The sequence below is a fragment of the Oncorhynchus mykiss genome, chromosome 26, assembly GCF_057628025.1.
Source record: "Oncorhynchus mykiss isolate SJ-2025 chromosome 26, ASM5762802v1, whole genome shotgun sequence".
Classification (NCBI taxonomy): domain Eukaryota; kingdom Metazoa; phylum Chordata; class Actinopteri; order Salmoniformes; family Salmonidae; genus Oncorhynchus; species Oncorhynchus mykiss.
This window is the reverse complement of record NC_143047.1, coordinates 37,980,174-38,000,437: the sequence shown is the minus strand read 5'-3', so window position 1 is coordinate 38,000,437 and position 20,264 is coordinate 37,980,174. Positions and strand designations below refer to the sequence as shown.

General features: G+C 42.5%; 1 protein-coding gene across 1 annotated transcript; it reads right to left on the bottom strand.

Annotated features, from left to right (window-relative positions):
- Positions 1–993: 993 nt before the first annotated feature.
- LOC110526734 (uncharacterized) lies at positions 994–20,135 on the bottom strand. Its single transcript, XM_090222926.1, has 15 exons — positions 19,952–20,135; positions 14,619–14,795; positions 13,241–13,431; positions 12,740–12,844; positions 11,195–11,333; positions 10,739–10,880; positions 10,220–10,352; positions 8,266–8,421; positions 8,139–8,176; positions 7,637–7,666; positions 6,854–7,020; positions 3,083–3,513; positions 2,715–2,814; positions 1,847–2,099; positions 994–1,680 (listed from the first exon to the last, which is right to left on the bottom strand). Exons 2-15 carry the CDS (start codon positions 14,748–14,750, stop codon positions 1,598–1,600), a joined length of 2,100 nt encoding a protein of 699 aa, XP_090079052.1. The 5' UTR covers positions 14,751–14,795; positions 19,952–20,135; the 3' UTR covers positions 994–1,597.
- Between the last annotated feature and the right edge of the window lie 129 nt (positions 20,136–20,264).

Here is a 20,264-nt window from a genome sequence, read left to right as displayed (position 1 = left end):
GACCTTGGAAGTCGTCACACACTCACTTTTAAAATACTCCAAACCAGAAGGTGGCAGTAGCTTTGTTTGGCAATGCATATCCGTGCGTTTTGTTTATGGTCTAGATTACCAGACATCTGTGTTTATGTTGCTACTAGCCAGATGGCCACAGCTAGATAACTACCTAAAGTGAAGAAGAAACCATTTTTATTCACTCTCCATAATCCCAAAGTACTAGTCCATAGCCAAAAGTTTAGCTAGCTAACGTTTGGTAGCTAAAGTTAGGCAGCTAACTGCACAACTCGGCAACTGACACAGGCAGCTGTTTCATGGACACTAGCGAATCCATTGTTATTTACATACAATGTCAATACTAACTACAGTGGTTGGTTAGCAAGCTTGGAGGAATAATTGAGTATTGTGTCTGTGCATTTAGTTAGTTTCCATCCCATAGCCCACATTGCATATGAAGTGTGACTGGCTCATCCGAGGATGTGCGGAAAACTGCCCTCTTTCCTTTTTTTCTCCGTTGTTGGCTCCCCAACGTGGGGGTTGGTGCTCTCTGATTGGGTTTCCACTAGTTACCGCAAAGTCCAAAATTGTCTACATCATAAAAATTAAGGAAAACAAATATTTGCTTTCTGGTCTTAATTTAAGGTTATGGTTAGGCATAATGTTAGCAGTGTGGTTAAGTTTAGGTTTAAAATCACATGACTTTGTGGCTGTGGTAACTAATGACGAACCTCTGATTGGCTCAAAATCAAGCTGTTGGCCACTGACTAGAAGCCGTAGGTTCCTCGCTACCAGGTTGTCACGCAGCAAAAAATGTGTAAAATATGGTTGCCCAAATAATAATTTATAGCTGAATGAACATATGAGACAAGTTGAGAAAACACATTTTAAATTGACTGAATTCTTGTCAAATTGGAGTTAAGTTTGAGTAATTTTTTGTTGTTCAGGTCACACTTGGACCGAAAAGTTGAGTAAACAAAAAAAGGCTGTGGAACCAGTTACTTAATAATAATTAGTTGAAACTATATTTTATTTATATTTTTTACAGTGCATGCATGAACAATGCATGAACAATTACATAAACATAAACAATTACTTTATGTTCATATCCAGGATTACATTCTGAACAGGATTTTTGGACGAAAATAGTTATAAACAGCAGTTAAAAATAGCTAAAGCTCAGACACACCAGTAAGATTGTCAAACGTTTGCCTGGTAAAATTGTCAGAGTATTGTGACAATACACAGACACAATTCCTCGCTACCAGGTTGTCACGCAGCAGCTACCGCTTTTTCTCGAGCAAGAGAAGGAATGCCACCCGCTGTGATAAGTACCTTTCAGCAGTGAGATTCTCGGTGTTTCGTGCTTTACATGCACAAATTTCGAGTTTTGATGCAATGTAAGTCTACCAATGTCCTCAGAGAAAATGTAGAAACCACCATGGGGAGTTTTACTGTACAAAATAATTATCTTGAAAAACGACCCATTCAATGTAAAAAGTGTGTCATATCATTAATTCCATTGGCTTCTTATGATGTAAATTAGTATGCAGTAATTCACGAGAGCTACAATTGAACAACATTGGAATTATAAGCCTTGTTCTCTTCAGTGATGAAGCAGGCCTTGAAGTAAGACATGAATGACAGCCAAGACCACGCCCACTGCCATGTTTGAGTCCTCAGTCGGAGCTAGAGTAGGAGAAAGTAGAGGAGAGAATCCAATTGAGGGTAAATATCACTGGTTAGTTCTACTTTATTGGTAAGTGCTGGTCATCTTTTCCCTATCGGTTGGAATACTGCCGGGCTAAAGCCCCCAAAGATAAATTGAAGCTACAGCTAAGTTTACAAATCCTACCATTCGAGGCTGTTGTAGTTGGTGCTGCTGTTGCACTAATGGTACCAGTGGGGGTGGTTGCTGGGACCACAGTGGTAGTTGCCAGTGCAGCGGTGGTGGGTACGAGGCTAACAGGGCCGGAGCGGACGGTGTAGCTCCTGGTCAGCACGTTGTCAACCATTACCTGGTTGCTGCTGGCCCTGTCACACTGATCAGGGCACTTCTGAGAGGGCCTCGTGGTGACACAGAGATACACTGTACACTCCACGTACATCTGCAGACGACAAGAGACACGATCAACTACACATGCAACACTTGTACTACTCATATAGGCTAACGTTGTTAGAGAGAGTCGGACCCAAGACCACAAAAATATATTGTGAGAATAAGCATTAAACACATTTGATGGCCTTTCAGGTGGACATATACTGTTATTCAAACAGAGCTGAAAGGGACAAACACATAGTGGCAGACTGACACATGGATTGAAGTGGATAAATCAGTAATAACAATAATAAAACATGTCTTAAATTAAATATTATAAACTGGGAATGCTGATTGCCTGACAGCTGTGGTATATAATAGCAATAAGGAACCTCTGTGGTTTGTGGTATATGGCCAATATACCACGGCTAACGACTGTATCCAGGCCCTCTGCGTTGCGTTGTGCATAAGAACAGCCCTTAGCCTTGGTATATTGGCCACATAGCACAACCCCTCGTGCATTATTGCTTAAGTATGGGATATAGGCACTAGTTAGTTTATTTATTTTTAGTCCCTGGGCTTTAGCTCAACTGGATAGTCATGTTGGCAGGTTCCGGATGCCCGAGAGACAAATGGAAGCACCCTTCATATTCCAGAAGAGAGATACATGGCCAGAAAGACACACCGTGGTTCCTTTAGTTTTGATAGTGCTCAGGTTGATTCGGTATACCCTGACAGTGGGGGTTGAAGTCAGAATCTCCAGGGTTCCATTTCCAGCCGAACACCTGAGAAAGAAGGAAGACATTTCATGTTTTTAATGTATGTGAGAGAAGCGGTTTCAAAACAGAGGCAATCTCAGTAAACTATCCATTTCATAGCGACTTGACAAATTGCTACCACCTCAACTGAGTTGAATGGACAGTTTTCTGAATTCCATGCATTGTTTAGTTCATATGGCTTATTGTAGAGCTTGTATTAAAAACCCAAGTACTCCATTTGGGGTAATAACAAACAATTAAGATTGGGTAAAAATGTCAGAAAACTATCACTGACCCCTGATCCAGGATCCAGTGGCTGTCAGCCATGTCTTCTGTCTCGGACTCCATGCACTTGCCCACCATCAGCTCTGCCCTGTCCAGAGAGGTGTTGGAGAACACATGCAGGTCCAGTGTGTCCAGCCTGCTCGCGGTGCGGACCGACGTCTCTCGGCGGACACGCTGCGAGAAAGGGAGGAGGTGGCGGAACTTGGCGATTTTAGTTCTGTTAGCCATGGGCCCCTCCCCAGGCCGGTAGAACTCCAACCAGAACTTGATGATGCCGAAGGTCTCCTGCTCCGACGGCATGTTGATGGCGTACCGCGGGCCCTTGGCCTCGACGCCGGGGAAACGGCAGGCGAGCGACATAATCAGGGTGGGCTGCCGACTGATGACAGTGTTGCGTACACTTCGCAGGGTGTTGGTGTACACCATCTCTGAACCAGAGTGCTGAGGAGAAAAGGAACAGGATCATGTGTGGATATTCTGGTTCGTTCGCACATCACAGCAGACAGTCTGTTAAAACTGATTTATGGAAGGAGCAGTGGCGTGCATTTATGTATGCAAAGGGAAGCCAGGCTTCCTCAAAAAACTGACCAAGAAAAAAACATCTAAAATGATATATCTTTCATCTCTGAGTTTCATAATTTTCCTTCAAGTCGCAAGAGACTGAACGTTCTGTATCTCACCGGTGACAGCATCCGAGTGAGCGAAACAGCATTCCTCTGGCTCTGTATGTGTAGCCCATCTACCTGATGCTGTCTGGTTAAAAAAAAGTATGACATTGTTGCCGCCCGTAGTATTAAACGCAAGGGAAACCAGCAAGCATTTGGTCTCCCTTGATAAAAAAAAATATAAAATGATAGCCAATCAGCGTTGAGCTAAACTGAGTGAGCTCAAAACTGTGAATGGTCCTGGCACACCAAAAATAAAAGGTCCAGAGAGGCCAGTTTGGAATTGGCTTCACACCAATCACATCACATCGAGAGCAAAACGTTATTGACAGAAAAAAATGGATTTGTTGCATCTTGTTGCATTGTTGTCCTCGAGTGGCTAGCTAGCTAGCTAAAATTGTCCCGTTCTTAAATTAGCCATAGATGAAGAGAGAGATTTGGACTTGTAGTTTTACTTAATTCTCCTTACTGGCCAATGATTATAACAGTGATTCTTATCCAACCAACCATACATTGTGTCCCCGGCCTGAGAGCATGGAAGTTCATTATGTAGCTAAATGTAGTAGGCTAATGTTAACTAGCTGGCTCATCATTACAAGAAAGTTAGGCTACCGAGCAAGTATTTTAGCCAGGTAGCCTAGGACAACAAAAACTAAAAGCAGGTACTGTATGACAGAATCATAGACTGTTTCGTCAACATGAGAGGAGGATGGCATTGACATTTCTCTGCAAGTAGGCTGGGTCAACATGTTTTTTCTACTTGCAAGAACACATACAGTTGAAGTCGGAAGTTTACATACACTTAGGTTGGAGTCATTAAAACTAGTTTTTCAACCACTCCACAAATTTCTTGTTAACAAACTATAGTTTTGGCAAGTCGGTTAGGACATCTACTTTGTGCATGACACAAGTCATTTTTCCAACAATTGTTTACAGACAGATTATTTCACTTATAATTCACTGTATCACAATTCCAGTGGGTCAGAAGTTTACATACACTAAGTTGACTGTGCCTTTAAACAGCTTGGAAAATTCCAGAACATGATGTCATGGCTTTAGAAGCTTCTGATAGGCTAATTGACATCATTTGAGTCAATTGGAGGTGTACCTGTGGATGTATTTCAAGGCCTACCTTCAAACTCAGTGCCTCTTTGCTTGACATCATGGGAAAATCAAAAGCAATCAGCCAAGACCTCAGAAAAAATATTGTAGACCTCCACAAGTCTGGTTCATCCTTGGGAGCAATTTCCAAATGCCTGAAGGTACCACGTTTAACTGTACAAACAATAGTACGCAAGTATAAACACCATGGGACCATGCAGCCGTCATACCGATCAGGAAGGAGACACCTTCTGTCTCCTAGAGATGAACGTACTTTGGTGCGAAAAGTGCAAATCAATCCCAGAACAGCAAAGGACCTTGTGAAGATTCTGGAGGAAACAGGTACAATATTATCTATATCCACAGTAAAACAAATCTTATATCGACATAACCTGAATGGCTGCTCAGCAAGGAAGAAGTCACTGCTCCAAAACCGCCGTTAAAAAAGCCAGACTACGGTTTGCAACTGCACATGGGGACAAAGATCGTACTTTTTGGAGAAATGTCCTCTAGTCTGATGAAACAAAAATAGAACTGTTTGGCCATAATGACCGTCGTTATGTTTGGAGGAAAAAGGGGGAGGCTTGCAAGCCGAAGAACACCATCCCACCCGTGAAGCATGGGGGTGGCTGCATCATGTTGTGGGTGTGCTTTGCTACAGGAGGGACTGGTGCACTTCACAAAATAGATGGCATCATGAGAAGGAAAATTATGTGGATATATTGAAGCAACATCTCAAGACCTCAGTCAGGAAGTTAAAGATTGGTCGTAAATGGGTCTTCCAAATGGACAATGACAACAAATGTACTTCCAAAGTTGTGGCAAAATGGCTTAAGGACAACAATGTCAAGGTATTGGAGTGGCCATCACAAAGCCCTGACCTCAATCCTATAGAACATTTGTGGGCAGAACTGAAAAAGCGTGTGCAAGCAAGAAAGCCTACAAACCTGACCCAGTTACACCAGCTCTGTCAGGAGGAATGGGCCAAAATTCACCCAACTTATTGTGGGAATCTTATGGAAGACTACCCGAAACGTTTGACCCAAGTTAAACAATTTAAAGGCAATGCTACCAAATACTAACTGAGTGTATGTAAACTTCTGACCCACTGGGAATGTGATGAAAGACATAAAAGCTGAAATAAATAATTCTCTCTACTATTATTCTGACATTTCACATTCTTAAAATAAAGTGGTGATCCTAACTGACCGAAGACAGGGAATTTTTACTAGGATTAAAGTTCAGGAATTGTGAATTTTTACTAGGATTAAAGTTCAGGAATTGTGAAAAGCTGAGTTTAAATGTTTAAATGTAAGTACGGTGTATGTAAACTTCCGACTTCAACACACACACAAAAATCAGAACTATGGACAGCCACATCATATTTAGCTTGATTGGACTAAATTGTTTTTGGTATCTTTAAGTTTTCAGGGCTGATTCGATGATGTGGAAATGTTGAAGTTGAAATGGTGCTGGAATAGTGGAGGCAGCTCCTACTTTGTTTGCGACTTGCGGTAACTGTCTTTGGTTCTAAATCAATAGTTGTAACTGCCTTGTTCATCGGCAGAACTACAGATTTTTACCTTATCAGCTCGGGGATTCGATCTTGCAACCTTTCGGTTACTAGTCCAATGCTGTAACCACTAGGCTACCTGCCGCCCCAACATTACCTTGCTTGATCATGCTGTAGGTCATGTCACTGTCTGTTATATGCACTATGCTTTGTGGACTTCATCGGACAGAGGTTTCTTTCCGGTTTTGTGATGATACAAAGGTGTGGTTGAATTTATTCTGCCACTGTGTCTTCTTATTGTCTCGGTCTTAGGCCTATATATCACGGTGGCAAGGCATATGAACTAACAGGTTATAGAGCAAACAAGGTAATTATCACAACATGTAGGTTGTAATATGGCATTTTCTCTCGCTTGGCTTTTCCAGTTATTTTACTCATGCACCACTAATGGGACGGAGCCCATGTAAGTTTTGCATTTGATACAGTGGGCGGAGTCTCGTACCACTCTCTTAGTGCCGCAGCCAGTCAGAGAGATGCGGGCCATCACATGGGTGGAGTTGGACGTGACACTACAGGAAGGATGGTTGAGCTGGAGCTCTGACACAACCAGGTTCTTCAGGGTGGAAATGGGGAGAACCAGATGCATCTCAGTCTTCCCACAGGTCAGCTCTGGAAGGAGCCAGAAAGAATAATCATACACGGCACATAGAGCTTTTTAAGGACCCAAATTATATAAATGAAAAGAAAAACAAAAATAAAGGACTCAAAACAAAATATCAGACTAAACAAAACATGAATAAAGAAGAAAAAGAGTGTGATGTATCAGTGTATGGGGAGGGATCTGGATAGGAACCTGGGTTAGGGTTATGGTGAAGAGAGGAGGGATCTGGATAGGAACCTGGGTTAGGGTTATGGTGAAGAGAGGAGGGATCTGGATAGGAACCTGGGTTAGGGTTATGGTGAAGAGAGGAGGGATCTGGATAGGAACCTGGGTTAGGGTTATGGTGAAGAGAGGAGGGATCTGGATAGGAACCTGGGTTAGGGTTATGGTGAAGAGAGGAGGGATCTGGATAGGAACCTGGGTTAGGGTTATGGTGAAGAGAGGAGGGATCTGGATAGGAACATGGGTTAGGGTTATGGTGAAGAGAGGAGGGATCTGGATAGGAACCTGGGTTAGGGTTATGGTGAAGAGAGGAGGGTTCTGGATAGGAACCTGGGTTAGGGTAAGGGTTAGGGTAGGTCAGCCAGCCAGTCGTGGATATCAACTACACAGTGTGTTCTGTACCTGTTCCAGTGGGAAAGGTCTCCATCTGTCCTGGAACAGAAAAAAAATAGTATATTATGAACATATTTTGAACCAAATAGTGCACCTTTACCTCACCCCGCTTTCACCACTGTAAACAACTAAGTAACGATCCTTTCACCACTGTAAACAACTAAGTAACGATCCTTTCACCACTGTAAACAACTAAGTAACGATCCTTTCACCACTGTAAACAACTAAGTAACGATCCTTTCACCACTGTAAACAACTAAGAAACGATCCTTTCACCACTGTAAACAACTAAGAAACGATCCTTTCACCATGCTTACTCTCGGACAGATGCGCACACGCGCACACACGCAACACACGCACGCAACACACACACACACGCAACACACACACGCAACACACACACACACACACACACACACACACACACACACACACACACACACACACACACACACACACACACACACACACACACACAGAGTGGAAGAACTGTGATTGTTCTTGCCCTTACTTTGGTAAAGCCACACACATCTGGGTTCAGACTGCAAACTGTGAAGAAAAAAGGTTGTGTAAATTACATCAGACAGGTTGGTTATAACATATGCCAAAACGTTATTGGTTGTTGACAAAAAAGTTACCTGTTGGTGTTGGCCAGGAAACAAAGGGGCAAAAGAGGGGAGGGCATGTTACTGGGGCTCTGGACCCATGTGAGATTCATGGTGGCCAGGGAACCCTTGGTTTCCAGCGCTGTCCTGAAGAGGCCAGGGGGACCAACCACCACTATTTCTGACACGCTGAAGAAGAGACATACCGCAAACACAGTCAACACAGTAGAAATATGCACAGCAACTGACTAACTTCTCCATTAGAAATCCCAGATGAAAGTTTTGAAAACAACCCGTTTGTAACTTTTACACACAACGAGAGAGAGAGAGAGAGAGAGACGAGAGAAACATAACACAAAAGGAGGGAAACTCATGGAAAAGTTCAGTAGTATAACACACCTCTAGGTTCAGTAGTATAACACACCTCTAGGTTCAGTAGTATAACACACCTCTAGGTTGAGTAGTATAACACAACTCTAGGTTGAGTAGTATAACACACCTCTAGGTTGAGTAGTATAACACACCTCTAGGTTGAGTAGTATAACACACCTCTAGGTTGAGTAGTATAACACAACTCTAGGTTGAGTAGTATAACACACCTCTAGGTTGAGTAGTATAACACACCTCTAGGTTGAGTAGTATAACACACCTCTAGGTTGAGTAGTATAACACACCTCTAGGTTGAGTAGTATAACACACCTCTAGGTTCAGTAGTATACACACCTCTAGGTTGAGTAGTATAACACACCTCTAGGTTGAGTAGTATAACACACCTCTAGGTTGAGTAGTATAACACACCTCTAGGTTGAGTAGTATAACACACCTCTAGGTTGAGTAGTATAACACACCTCTAGGTTCAGTAGTATAACACACCTCTAGGTTGAGTAGTATAACACACCTCTAGGTTGAGTAGTATAACACACCTCTAGGTTGAGTAGTATAACACACCTCTAGGTTGAGTAGTATAACACACCTCTAGGTTCAGTAGTATAACACACCTCTAGGTTCAGTAGTATAACACACCTCTAGGTTGAGTAGTATAACACACCTCTAGGTTGAGTAGTATAACACACCTCTAGGTTCAGTAGTATAACACACCTCTAGGTTGAGTAGTATAACACACCTCTAGGTTCAGTAGTATAACACACCTCTAGGTTGAGTAGTATAACACACCTCTAGGTTCAGTAGTATAACACACCTCTAGGTTGAGTAGTATAACACACCTCTAGGTTCAGTAGTATAACACACCTCTAGGTTCAGTAGTATAACACACCTCTAGGTTGAGTAGTATAACACACCTCTCTAGGTTGAGTAGTATAACACACCTCTAGGTTCAGTAGTATAACACACCTCTAGGTTGAGTAGTATAACACACCTCTAGGTTCAGTAGTATAACACACCTCTCTAGGTTGAGTAGTATACACACCTCTAGGTTCAGTAGTATACACACCTCTAGGTTCAGTAGTATACACACCTCTCTAGGTTCAGTAGTATACACACCTCTCTAGGTTGAGTAGTATAACACACCTCTCTAGGTTGAGTAGTATAACACACCTCTAGGTTGAGTAGTATAACACACCTCTAGGTTCAGTAGTATAACACACCTCTAGGTTCAGTAGTATAACACACCTCTAGGTTCAGTAGTATAACACACCTCTAGGTTCAGTAGTATAACACACCTCTCTAGGTTGAGTAGTATAACACACCTCTAGGTTGAGTAGTATAACACACCTCTAGGTTCAGTAGTATAACACACCTCTAGGTTCAGTAGTATAACACACCTCTAGGTTCAGTAGTATAACACACCTCTAGGTTCAGTAGTATAACACACCTCTCTAGGTTCAGTAGTATACACACCTCTCTAGGTTCAGTAGTATAACACACCTCTCTAGGTTGAGTAGTATAACACACCTCTAGGTTCAGTAGTATACACACCTCTAGGTTGAGTAGTATAACACACTTCTCTAGGTTGAGAAGTATAACACACCTCTCTAGGTCAGAATGAAAGGTGACAGACACGTTGATCTGCTCATAGGGCAGAACGTAGATAGTGGCTCCCCCTGTTGGTGTCAGTCCTGTAGTGACCGGCTCAGCAGTGCAGCTTGAGGACGCCTCCTCCACTGAAACCAAGAACAAGACAAAAGTTAAGGTTATTTAGTTTTAAACAACTTTCTTTTTAACCTCCTTCAGGTATCATACTGTATATGATTGCTCCTTTTCAAGAACTTTGGGTGTATCTCAATATAAAATGTTGCTACCGGTACATAAATATGGGTAATTCATCCATTACTAACTACTGTGTTGAAATTGTATTTTTCAAGAGCGCTTGATAAATCAATCCCAGGGTGCCTCAGATCAAGACTGAACAACACAGCTACATCATAGAGTCCAGTATGTATAGTTATTGAGAACAGACCAGCAGAATATACCTAATGCATTTCCCCCTAAAACAGGCCCATCAATAAAGAGAAGACCGCGTGAAATAGTTTGTGTGTGTCGGTCTCACCTGTAAGGGACAGGTGCAGTGGGATGGAACTGAGTGCTTTGGGTTTGTTGGTTTGGGTTTGGCCTGAAAAGTCCTCCACCATCAGCTGCACAGAGTATTGGCCAGCGGATGATTTACCGTTGTACAACAACGTACACGTCTCCTATGAAGTAGCAATTTAAACAAATTCAACAACATTTATTTGAAAACAATTGTTCTTTGTTTTCCACATGCCTGAAGCCGAAAGTCTCGCCCTAAAAAAAACCCAAGTCCAACAAATATCTCTAAACTGGTTTAACCTCCCCGCACATTTAGATGGTACATGATGCATCCACAATGACCGATTCATGTTTGCTATTTCTCTGGATAGGAATGAAATCTACACGGTTCTCTCTCTCCTTTTCTTGGCTGTTTGGGGCATCGTAACAGTCACTGCTGTGTGGACTAACACAAAGACACAGATAAGTTACGACTCACCTCCTCCATCTTCAGAAAGTTGTACTGGGGGCAGTCAAGGCATTCTCCAAGGTCAGCCTGGGCAAAGCGACAGAGCACTGTGTCCCCATCCAGGTCCTTCACCGTCAGTGGGAAGTGATGTGGGCAGTTCACACGAGCCCTGACACAAGAATACACACTCAGTTAATATCATATGTAACTTAAGACTTTTTCTCCCCACTTTATTATATATATATATATATATATATATTCCTCCTGGCAGCGTCATTAAATAGTACCCGCAAAACACCAGTCTCAACATCAACAGTGAAGAGGCAACTTCGTGATGCTGGCCTTCAAGGCAGAGTTCCTCTGTCCAGTGTCTGTGTTCTTTTGCTCATCTTAATATTTTATTTTTATTGGCCAGTCTGAGATATGGCTTTTTCTTTGCAACTCTGCCTAGAAGTCCAGCATCCCGGAGTCGCCTCTTCACTGTTGATGTTGAGACTAGTGTTTTGCGGGTACTAATTAATGAAGCTGCCAGTTGAGGACGTTTGAGGCATCTGTTTCTCAAACTAGACACTCTAATGTACTTGTCCTCTTGCTCAGTTGTGACCCGGGGGCCTCCCACTCGTCTTTCTATTTTGGTTAGGGCCAGTTTGCGCTGTTCTGTGAAGGGAGTAGTAGTATTTCTCTCATGGAATAGCCTTCATTTCTCAGAACAAAAATAGACAAGTTTCAGAATAAAGTTATTTGTTTCTGGCCATTTTGAGCCTGTAATTGAACCCACAAATGCTGATGCTCCAGATACTCAACTAGTCTAAAGAAGGCCAGTTTTACTGCTTCTTTGATCAGGACAACAGTTTTCAGCTGTGCTAACATAATTGCAAAAGGGTTTTCTAATGGTCAATTAGCCTTTTAAAATTATAAACTTGGATTAGCTAACACAACGTGCCATTGGAACACAGGAGTGATGGTTGCTGATAATGGGCCTCTGTACGCCTGTGTAGATACTCCATTAGAAATCAGCCGTTTCCAGCTACAATAGTAATTTACAACATTAACAATGTCTACACTGCATTTCTGATCAATTTGATATTATTTTAATGGTAAAAAATGTGCTTTTCTTTAAAAAACAAGGACATTTCTAAGTGACCCCAAACTTTTGGACAGTAGTGTATCTCACAAACAATAAGTCAGACACACAGGCAGTTTGAGGACTGGGACCCTGTTTTGAGAGACTTGAAGGGGCTGTAGCGGAACCGAAGAGCTTGACAATCGGGATGAGATACAGAGGAGAAAGAAAAAAGTATGGGAAGGAAGGAAGGAAGGAAGGAAGGAAGGAAGGAAGGAAGGAAGGAAGGAAGGAAGGAAGGAAGGAAGGAAGGAAGGAAGGAAGGAGAAAACGAAAGGGAGAGAAGGACAAAGAGGAGAGAAAAGGGTCAAAATGTATCAGTCATCATGACCAAATAAATCACACTACATATCAACAGTCAAAACCGTGAGAATGTGTAGACTAGAGTAAACAGAGTAATGTTTTTATGTGCAGTACAAGACTCAGGTCCAGGTTACAGTGAGTTGAGTTACCTGAGAGGAGGAGGCAGGCTGCAGTAAGGGGGCTGGTTTAGTCTCAATGGGTTAGACTGGTTGGAGGGTCCAGCCCACAAGAACAGAAACACATTCACGTTGGACCTAATTCACAGTTACAGGGGAGTCAAATAAGTATGTTTGTTTTTCACTTTTCCTGAAATGGTGTGACATAACCTGCAAAATGGTTGCTTTATAACACATAGACAACATAATGCATATGATATAAAGTAAGAATGATCAGTCATGAAACTGCATTATACATTAATGTTCTGAATTGTGAGGACTGAGGAGGTCTAATGTCCAACTGCATTGAAGTAAGTTTGTGTAACATTTTCACCATTATGAAACCAACTCATGAAACCTTACGGTCTTCAATGTTGCAGAAGCTAGCACTGAACATGACCAGTCAGTGTGTATTGATTCCATAGATGTTCTACAAAAGCACATCAAATGGTCACAGTGTAATAATAATAACAGGTCTCTCAGCGAATCACATACCCCACATTCACGGTGGCCTTGTAGTTGCTGGGAATGGTCCTCTGCCATTGGCGGACACACCAGCCTGAGGCGGGCTTCTGTCCTGTGTAGGGTAACGAGGTGGTATGCACGACACAGTCTTCCCCTGTCTGACACACTCCGGAGAACGTAGGACAGGGAAGGGCAGAGATCACGGTGTAGTGGGCCCTCACCTGCCAAAGGTGACGTCATATAATTAATTACATGGTAACAATGAGGAACTTGGTTTTAGGAATTCAGCACAATCATTGTCTACCTGTTATTGGTGCCTAAACCACACTGTATTTATTGGCTATTTACCATTTTATCAAGTAAATCGAAACAAACAAAAACAATGAAAACAACAGGTAAATCCTAGAGACTGTAAAATACCAGTGTAGTAAGTAACCTGGAGGGGCTGTGTGTTTACAGCTGTGAGGTACAGCAAGAACCTGTCAGGCTTCGAAGAGTGATGGGTGTGGAGTCAGGCGCAGAGAGCAGAGGATTCAGAAAAAACACTTTATTCTGTACAATCACAGCGCACAAACTCCAACATGTACTACACTGGTACATACGCTGTACAGCGGAAAGTCCAAAAGACAGGAACACTCCTGGACCAAAAACAGCAAACAAGCCCGAACACAGGTGTCACGTTCTGACCATCGTTCGTGTGTGTTTTCCTTGTTTTAGTGTTGGTCAGGACGTGAGCTGGGTGGGCATTCTATGTTGGATGTCTTGTTTGTCTATTTCTATGTCTGGCCTGATATGGTTCTCAATCAGAGGCAGGTGTTAGTCATTGTCTCTGATTGGGAACCATATTTAGGTAGCCTGGGTTTCACTGTGTGTTTGTGGGTGATTGTCCTTAGTGTCCGTATTCTGTGTTTATGTGCACCAGTATTAGGCTGTTTCGGTTTTCGTTACGTTTATTGTTTTGTAGTGTTTGTATCGATTCGTGTTTTACGTTAGTTTAAATAAACATGGATCGCAATCTACACGCCGCATTTTGGTCCGACTCTCCTTCACATACAGAAAACCGTGACAACAGGCGGGCTAACTGAACTTAAATAATCCCAACACAAAACAAGGAACAGGTTAAACCAATTAGACCAAACAAAACGAAAAGGGGAAAAGGGATCGGTAGCAGCTAGTAGACCGGTGACGACCGATGAGCACCACCCGAACAGGAAGGGGAGCCACCTTCGGTGATATTCGTGACAGAACCAATCAACATGGATTTGTAATTCATTTGAATACTGCGCACATGTGCATCATAACATAGAAAGCCTATCATTATCACAGTGCATATTTTAGGTCAATCCTGAAATTCCTAATACAGTGTTAAAAGCTGACAGCACTGGTAATTAACAATGTGTAACCTCACCATATTTCCTCCACTTTTCTCTAGAGGGACAACATTGACCACTGCACCCAGAGAGGTGGCCTCACAGACAGGGTAGGGCAGGAGCAGGCCTAGGGCCACAACCAGGTGCCCCAGAAAAACTTGGATCAACATCAGAGCTTTTCACACAGGGATGTGTATCGAAGGAAGCTTGGGCCTCTGGAGACAGAAATGGAGGTCAGTTAGAGGGCAATCACAAACATGAAACACAGACAAACACACTCACTCTTATTTTACAAAACAGGATCAATATTGAGACAATGACTAAACATTTGTAAATGTGCTAGTAGTAACGCAACTTAAATTATTGTAGTCTTTGTAAAAGTCAACAGGACATCAACACATCAAGGCTAGAATGTTATGAATGTGGACATCCCTGTTGTTTTTGTATAACGTCTCATTCTTTTCCAGTTCCAACACATTGTTATGGAGACTTCTCTGTCAATAACAGCTAGTTTTCAGATTTCCCCTCCCCACTCAGACCACTCCCATACAGTCCTTGCTTGAGAAATATTTTTCTGATAAAAAGCCATTTTTGCCCATTTTAATGGATAATCCATTACAGTAAGGTACCAAATGTTACCCAGAAATGTGATATTGATATGAAAACAACTGCAAGGGGCCTTTAAGGAGTAATTCCAAGCCTGAGGAATTTCAAGACTAACCTAATTTGCCCTCATTGGGTTTCAGTGTTACAGGGTGAAAACTATGACCTGTTCATTTGTATGTGGGGATGGTATGCAAAGAAAATCTATTCTAAGAATTCAGTTTTAAAAGTTACAAACACTGTCCTGTATAACTTCTAAATACGCTGATCTTATTGGCTGTCAGTCATTTCACCCATTGCTCATTCAAAGAATGAGATCTTACATTTCTCCAGCCCTATCCCTCTGCTTTACAGAAAACCAAGTGGTGGGGCTGCAATTGACTGACAGACTAATTAGGCCTTGCTCAAGGACACTTCAGATTCCTGAAAGTCTATGGGAGATTCCATACACCTTGTGTCCTCTCTCCTCGTTTCCTTATCAGAAGCTATTGGATGAGAAAACCAGATGTCCTGCTCCTTTGACATTCTCCTCCAATGGGTTTTGAGAAGGAAAAAAGGAGAGAGGACGCAAGGCGTATAAAATTGAGATCTTCCTCAAGGCTGCGTTTTCACAGACAGCCGAACTCTGACCTTTTGCCCAATTATTGGTATTTTGGACAATTATTGGTCCTTTGACCAATTAGATCAGATCTTTTGCCAAAAATTGTAGAATTGGGCTGCCTGTGTAAACTAAGCTACAGGACTGTTTCACCAGCATAGACTGGAATATGTCCCGGGATTCATCCGATGGCATCGAGGAGTTTATCACATCCGTCACCGGCTTCATTAATAAGTGCATCGACGACGCTGTCGTCCCCACAGTGACCATACGTACATATCCCAACCAGAAGCCATAGATTACAGGCAACATCCTCATTGAGCTAAAGGCTAGAGCTGCCGCTTTCAAAGAGCAGGACACCAATCCAGACACATAAGAAATCCCTCTGTTTTCCGACAGTCAAAACATCAAGACTAAGATCAAATCCTACTACACTGGCTCTGACAAAGGGAAACCCAGGGACGCTTCCCAGGGACGTGAGCCTACCAGACAAGCTAAATACCTTTTATGCTCACTTCGAGGCAAGCAACATTAAACCATGCATGAGAGCACCAGCTGTTCCGGAAGACTGGGTGATCTCGCTCTCTGTAGCCGATGTTAGTAAGACCTTTTAACAGGTTAACATTCAGACTGATTACAGGATGCATACTCTGAGCATGTGCTGACCAGCTGGAAAGTGTCTTCAATTACAATTTCAACCTTTCCCTGACCCAGTCTGTAATACCTACGTGTTTCAAGCAGAAAACTATAGTCCCTGTGCGCAAGAACGCCAAGGTAACCTGTCTAAATGATTATCGCTCCGTAGCACTCACATCTGTAGCCAAGAAATGCTTTGAAAGGCTGGCTCATGGCTCACATCAACACCATAATCCCAGACACCCTGGACTCACACCAATGTGCATACCGCCCCAACAGATCCACAGATGACATAATTTCTATTGCACTCAACAATGCGCTCTCCACTTGGACAAGAGGAACACTATTGCTCAGTGTTCAACACCATAATGCCCCCAAGCTCATCACTAAGCTCAGGACCCTGGGACTGAACACCTCCCTATGCTACTGGATCCTGAACTTCCTAATTGTCTGCCCCCAGGCGGTGAGTGCAGGCAACAACCCATCTGCCACACTGACCTTGAACACGAGGGCCCCTCAGGGGTGCGTGCTCAGTTCCCTCCTGTACTCCCTGTTCCCCCATGACTCCACGACTGTGTGGTTGCGCACGACTCCATCATCATCATTAAGTTTGTTGACGACACAACGGTGGTTGGCCTGATCACCAAAGAACGATGAGACAGCCTATAGGGAGGTCAGTAACATAGCAGTGTGGTGCCAGGACAACAACCAAGTTAGTTAAATAGACCCCCTGCATTGACCCATTTTGCATGAACTCTTGACTCATCACATGCTGCTGTTTATTATCTATCCTGTTGCCTAGTTACTTTATTCCTACCAATATGTACATATTTCTATTTTGTATGTATTAGTGATCCCCATTAGTCCCTGCCAAGGCAGCAGCTACTCTTCCTGGTGTTTATTATGGATCCCCATTAGTTCCTGCCAAGGCAGCAGCTACTCTTCCTGGTGTTTATTATGGATCCCCATTAGTCCCTGCCAAGGCAGCAGCTACTCTTCCTGGTGTTTATTATGGATCCCCATTAGTTCCTGCCAAGGCAGCAGCTACTCTTCCTGGTGTTTATTATGGATCCCCATTAGTCCCTGCCAAGGCAGCAGCTACTCTTCCTGGTGTTTATTATGGATCCCCATTAGTTCCTGCCAAGGCAGCAGCTACTCTTCTTGGGGTCCAAACACATTAAGGCACTTACATTACATATAATACAAAAGATAAAACAGTACATCATATAACATTATTACACCACTACATATCTACAATACAAAATGTATATACCACCATACAACAATATTACAACGTACGTGTGTGTAGAGTGTGTGTGCTAGCGTTTGTGTGTTTATGCGAGTGTCTGTACCTTTGTGTGTGTCTCTTCACAGTCTCCGCTGTTCCATCAGCTGTATTTTTATCTGATTTTTAAATCTGATTCTACTGCTGGCAACAGTTACCTGCTGTGGAATAGAGTTCCATGTGGCCATGGCTCTATGTAGAACTGTGCGCCTCCCATAGTCTATTCTGGACTTGGGGACTGTGAAGAGACCTCTGATTCTACCTTGATGTTGGCGGCTTCCATTAAAGAACATACTCTGTGTTCTGTTAGACAGGTACATCTTTATCCACAGTATAGCAAGGGGGTGTAAAGCCATAACACATATGTTTTTTTCCAGCAGCAGACTAAGATCGATAAGCAAAAGCTGCCCTGAAGTCTAACAAAACAGCCCCCACAATATTTTTATCATCAATTTCTCTGCCAATCACCAGTCAGTGCTGTGCGTGGTGAATGTCCTTTCCTATAATTGTGCTGAAAGTCTGTTGTCAATTTGGTTATTGTAAAATATCATTGGATCTGGTCAAAAAAAAAATCCAAAAGTTTACTAATGTTTGGTAACAGGCTGATTGGTCAGCTATTTGAGCAAGTAAAGTGGGCTTTACTATTCTTAGGTAGTGGAATGACTATTGCTTCTCTCCAGGCCTGAGGGCACACACTTTCTAGTAGGCATATCTACCTCAAATCCCTGCACATCGACTCAGTACTTACCCCATGTAAATAGCCAAGTTATAATTACTCATCCATATTCCTTGTTTTTATTTTTCTATTATTTCTCTGTTTCTCTCTGCGTTGTTAGGAAGGTCCCGTAAGTAATCATTTCACTTTTAGTCCACACTTGTTTATGAAGCATGTGACAAATAACATTTGATTTAAACGTAGTCTGAGTAAGGAAATAAATGACCTGTTAAGACACCACTTCAAGGGACTTGAGGGTAAGTTGGTTAAGATACATTGAATTAGGGCGTCTCAGAGAAGGAGTGCTGGTCTAGGATCAGATCCCCCATCTTATTTATTATGAACTAAAGCCAAGATCAGACGGCTATTCTACAAAGGAGGATCAATAAGTTCGCCAGCTAAATTGCCTAAATATTCTGAAATGACTTGACATTTTTTTGTAAGATAAGCTTCAAATGGGCATGGACTAATTAACATAAAAAACATTTAAGTTTAGCATAAATCTATAGTTATGTCTAGTTGATCAAAGTTAGCTGCTTAACTCATTGATTCTGTTTTGTAGTATACCTCTCAGGTCTCCTACTTCAGGAGGCTTTGTGAATACGGGCCCAGGTTGAAGGTCAAAGTGTGTGCAGGCTTTTGTTACAGCACAACTAACATACCTGACAACCACCAGGCCCTGAACTATGTCAGCTGACCAGAAAAAAAATTCAGCACTGCAACAATGACCGGAGAGAACATGTTACTGTAGGAAACAAACTACTTCCCTTAGAGGCAATTGCGACATCAATTTTTGTACTTCATTGTTGAATATTACTTAAATGCATCATGTTAGTTCAGTCTTACCCCATCAGAACCAATACGCTTGTTTTACCACTTTATTTCTAAAAAGTGAATTTAAACACTAGCTTCCTAACAATTTTATATCATAGCTGGTCAGTCTTCGCATTCTCAGCCATCTATGAATTTGAGTGGTTACATTCAGTCCCATCCCTCAGCCATCTATGAATTTGAGTGGTTACATTCAGTCCCATCCCTCAGCCATCTATGAATTTGAGTGGTTACATTCAGTCCCATCCCTCAGCCATTTACCATAACAGTGGTGGGGTGGCAACTTTGTTAATGTTTGAAATGCATATTTCCCCCTTTAAAAAGCTCATACCATTGACCCTCCACCCCTTTCCTAAACACCAGGACGTGTTAGAATGTGTGGAACCCAGATGTTGACCATTGGTCTATGCCTAGTATGAAGAAACTTCACAGGCTGCGTTTACACCGGCAGCCCAATTCAGATCTTTTGCTAATTCTTTTATTTCTACCACCCCATAGCGGCTGTGATATGGGTCACAACTGTGTGGACAGTCAGCAAAACAAATCAAGTGGGTTCTCAGGTTCAGTGTAAACACAGCCATAGCAGCTCAAATCCCATCACAACCAAGAAGTATACTCATGCTTGTCAGAAGCCCAGCCTCATGACCCCAAAAAAATACATTCGGATTTAAAAGTTTAGGAATCTCTTCCCGCCAATACCAACCTTAATCACTCAACCAAGGGTCTCTTGGTGTTCAGACGGACAGCTGTCTGCGAGTTGAGTGGTCCGATAGGAAGTTCAGGCTGCATCTCAGCATTCACGTTACCTAGTACGTTGCTGGGAATGCACTTGAATGAAAGATGCTAAACTGGCTGGACCAGTGGCTCTGACTAAGAGGAAACAGTATGACTAAATTACAATGAGTGACAGATTTTTAGCACAAACTGAAACTAAGCCAAGTAAATGGCATTTTTTTTGTTAATTATGGCTTAAGCAATTGGACCACACCTCACTAGGATATGCAGCAGGACAGAAC

Coding starts and splice junctions, on each gene's coding strand:
- LOC110526734 (XM_090222926.1), bottom strand. CDS start 14,750: ATGTTGATCCAAGTTTTTCTGGGGCACCTGGTTGTGGCCCTAGGCCTG. Junction 12,845..13,240: donor AAGGCCACCGTGAATGTGGG/GTATGTGATTCG, acceptor ACTGTGAATTAG/GTCCAACGTGAATGTGTTTC. Junction 10,881..11,194: donor ACTTTCTGAAGATGGAGGAG/GTGAGTCGTAAC, acceptor GCTACTTCATAG/GAGACGTGTACGTTGTTGTA.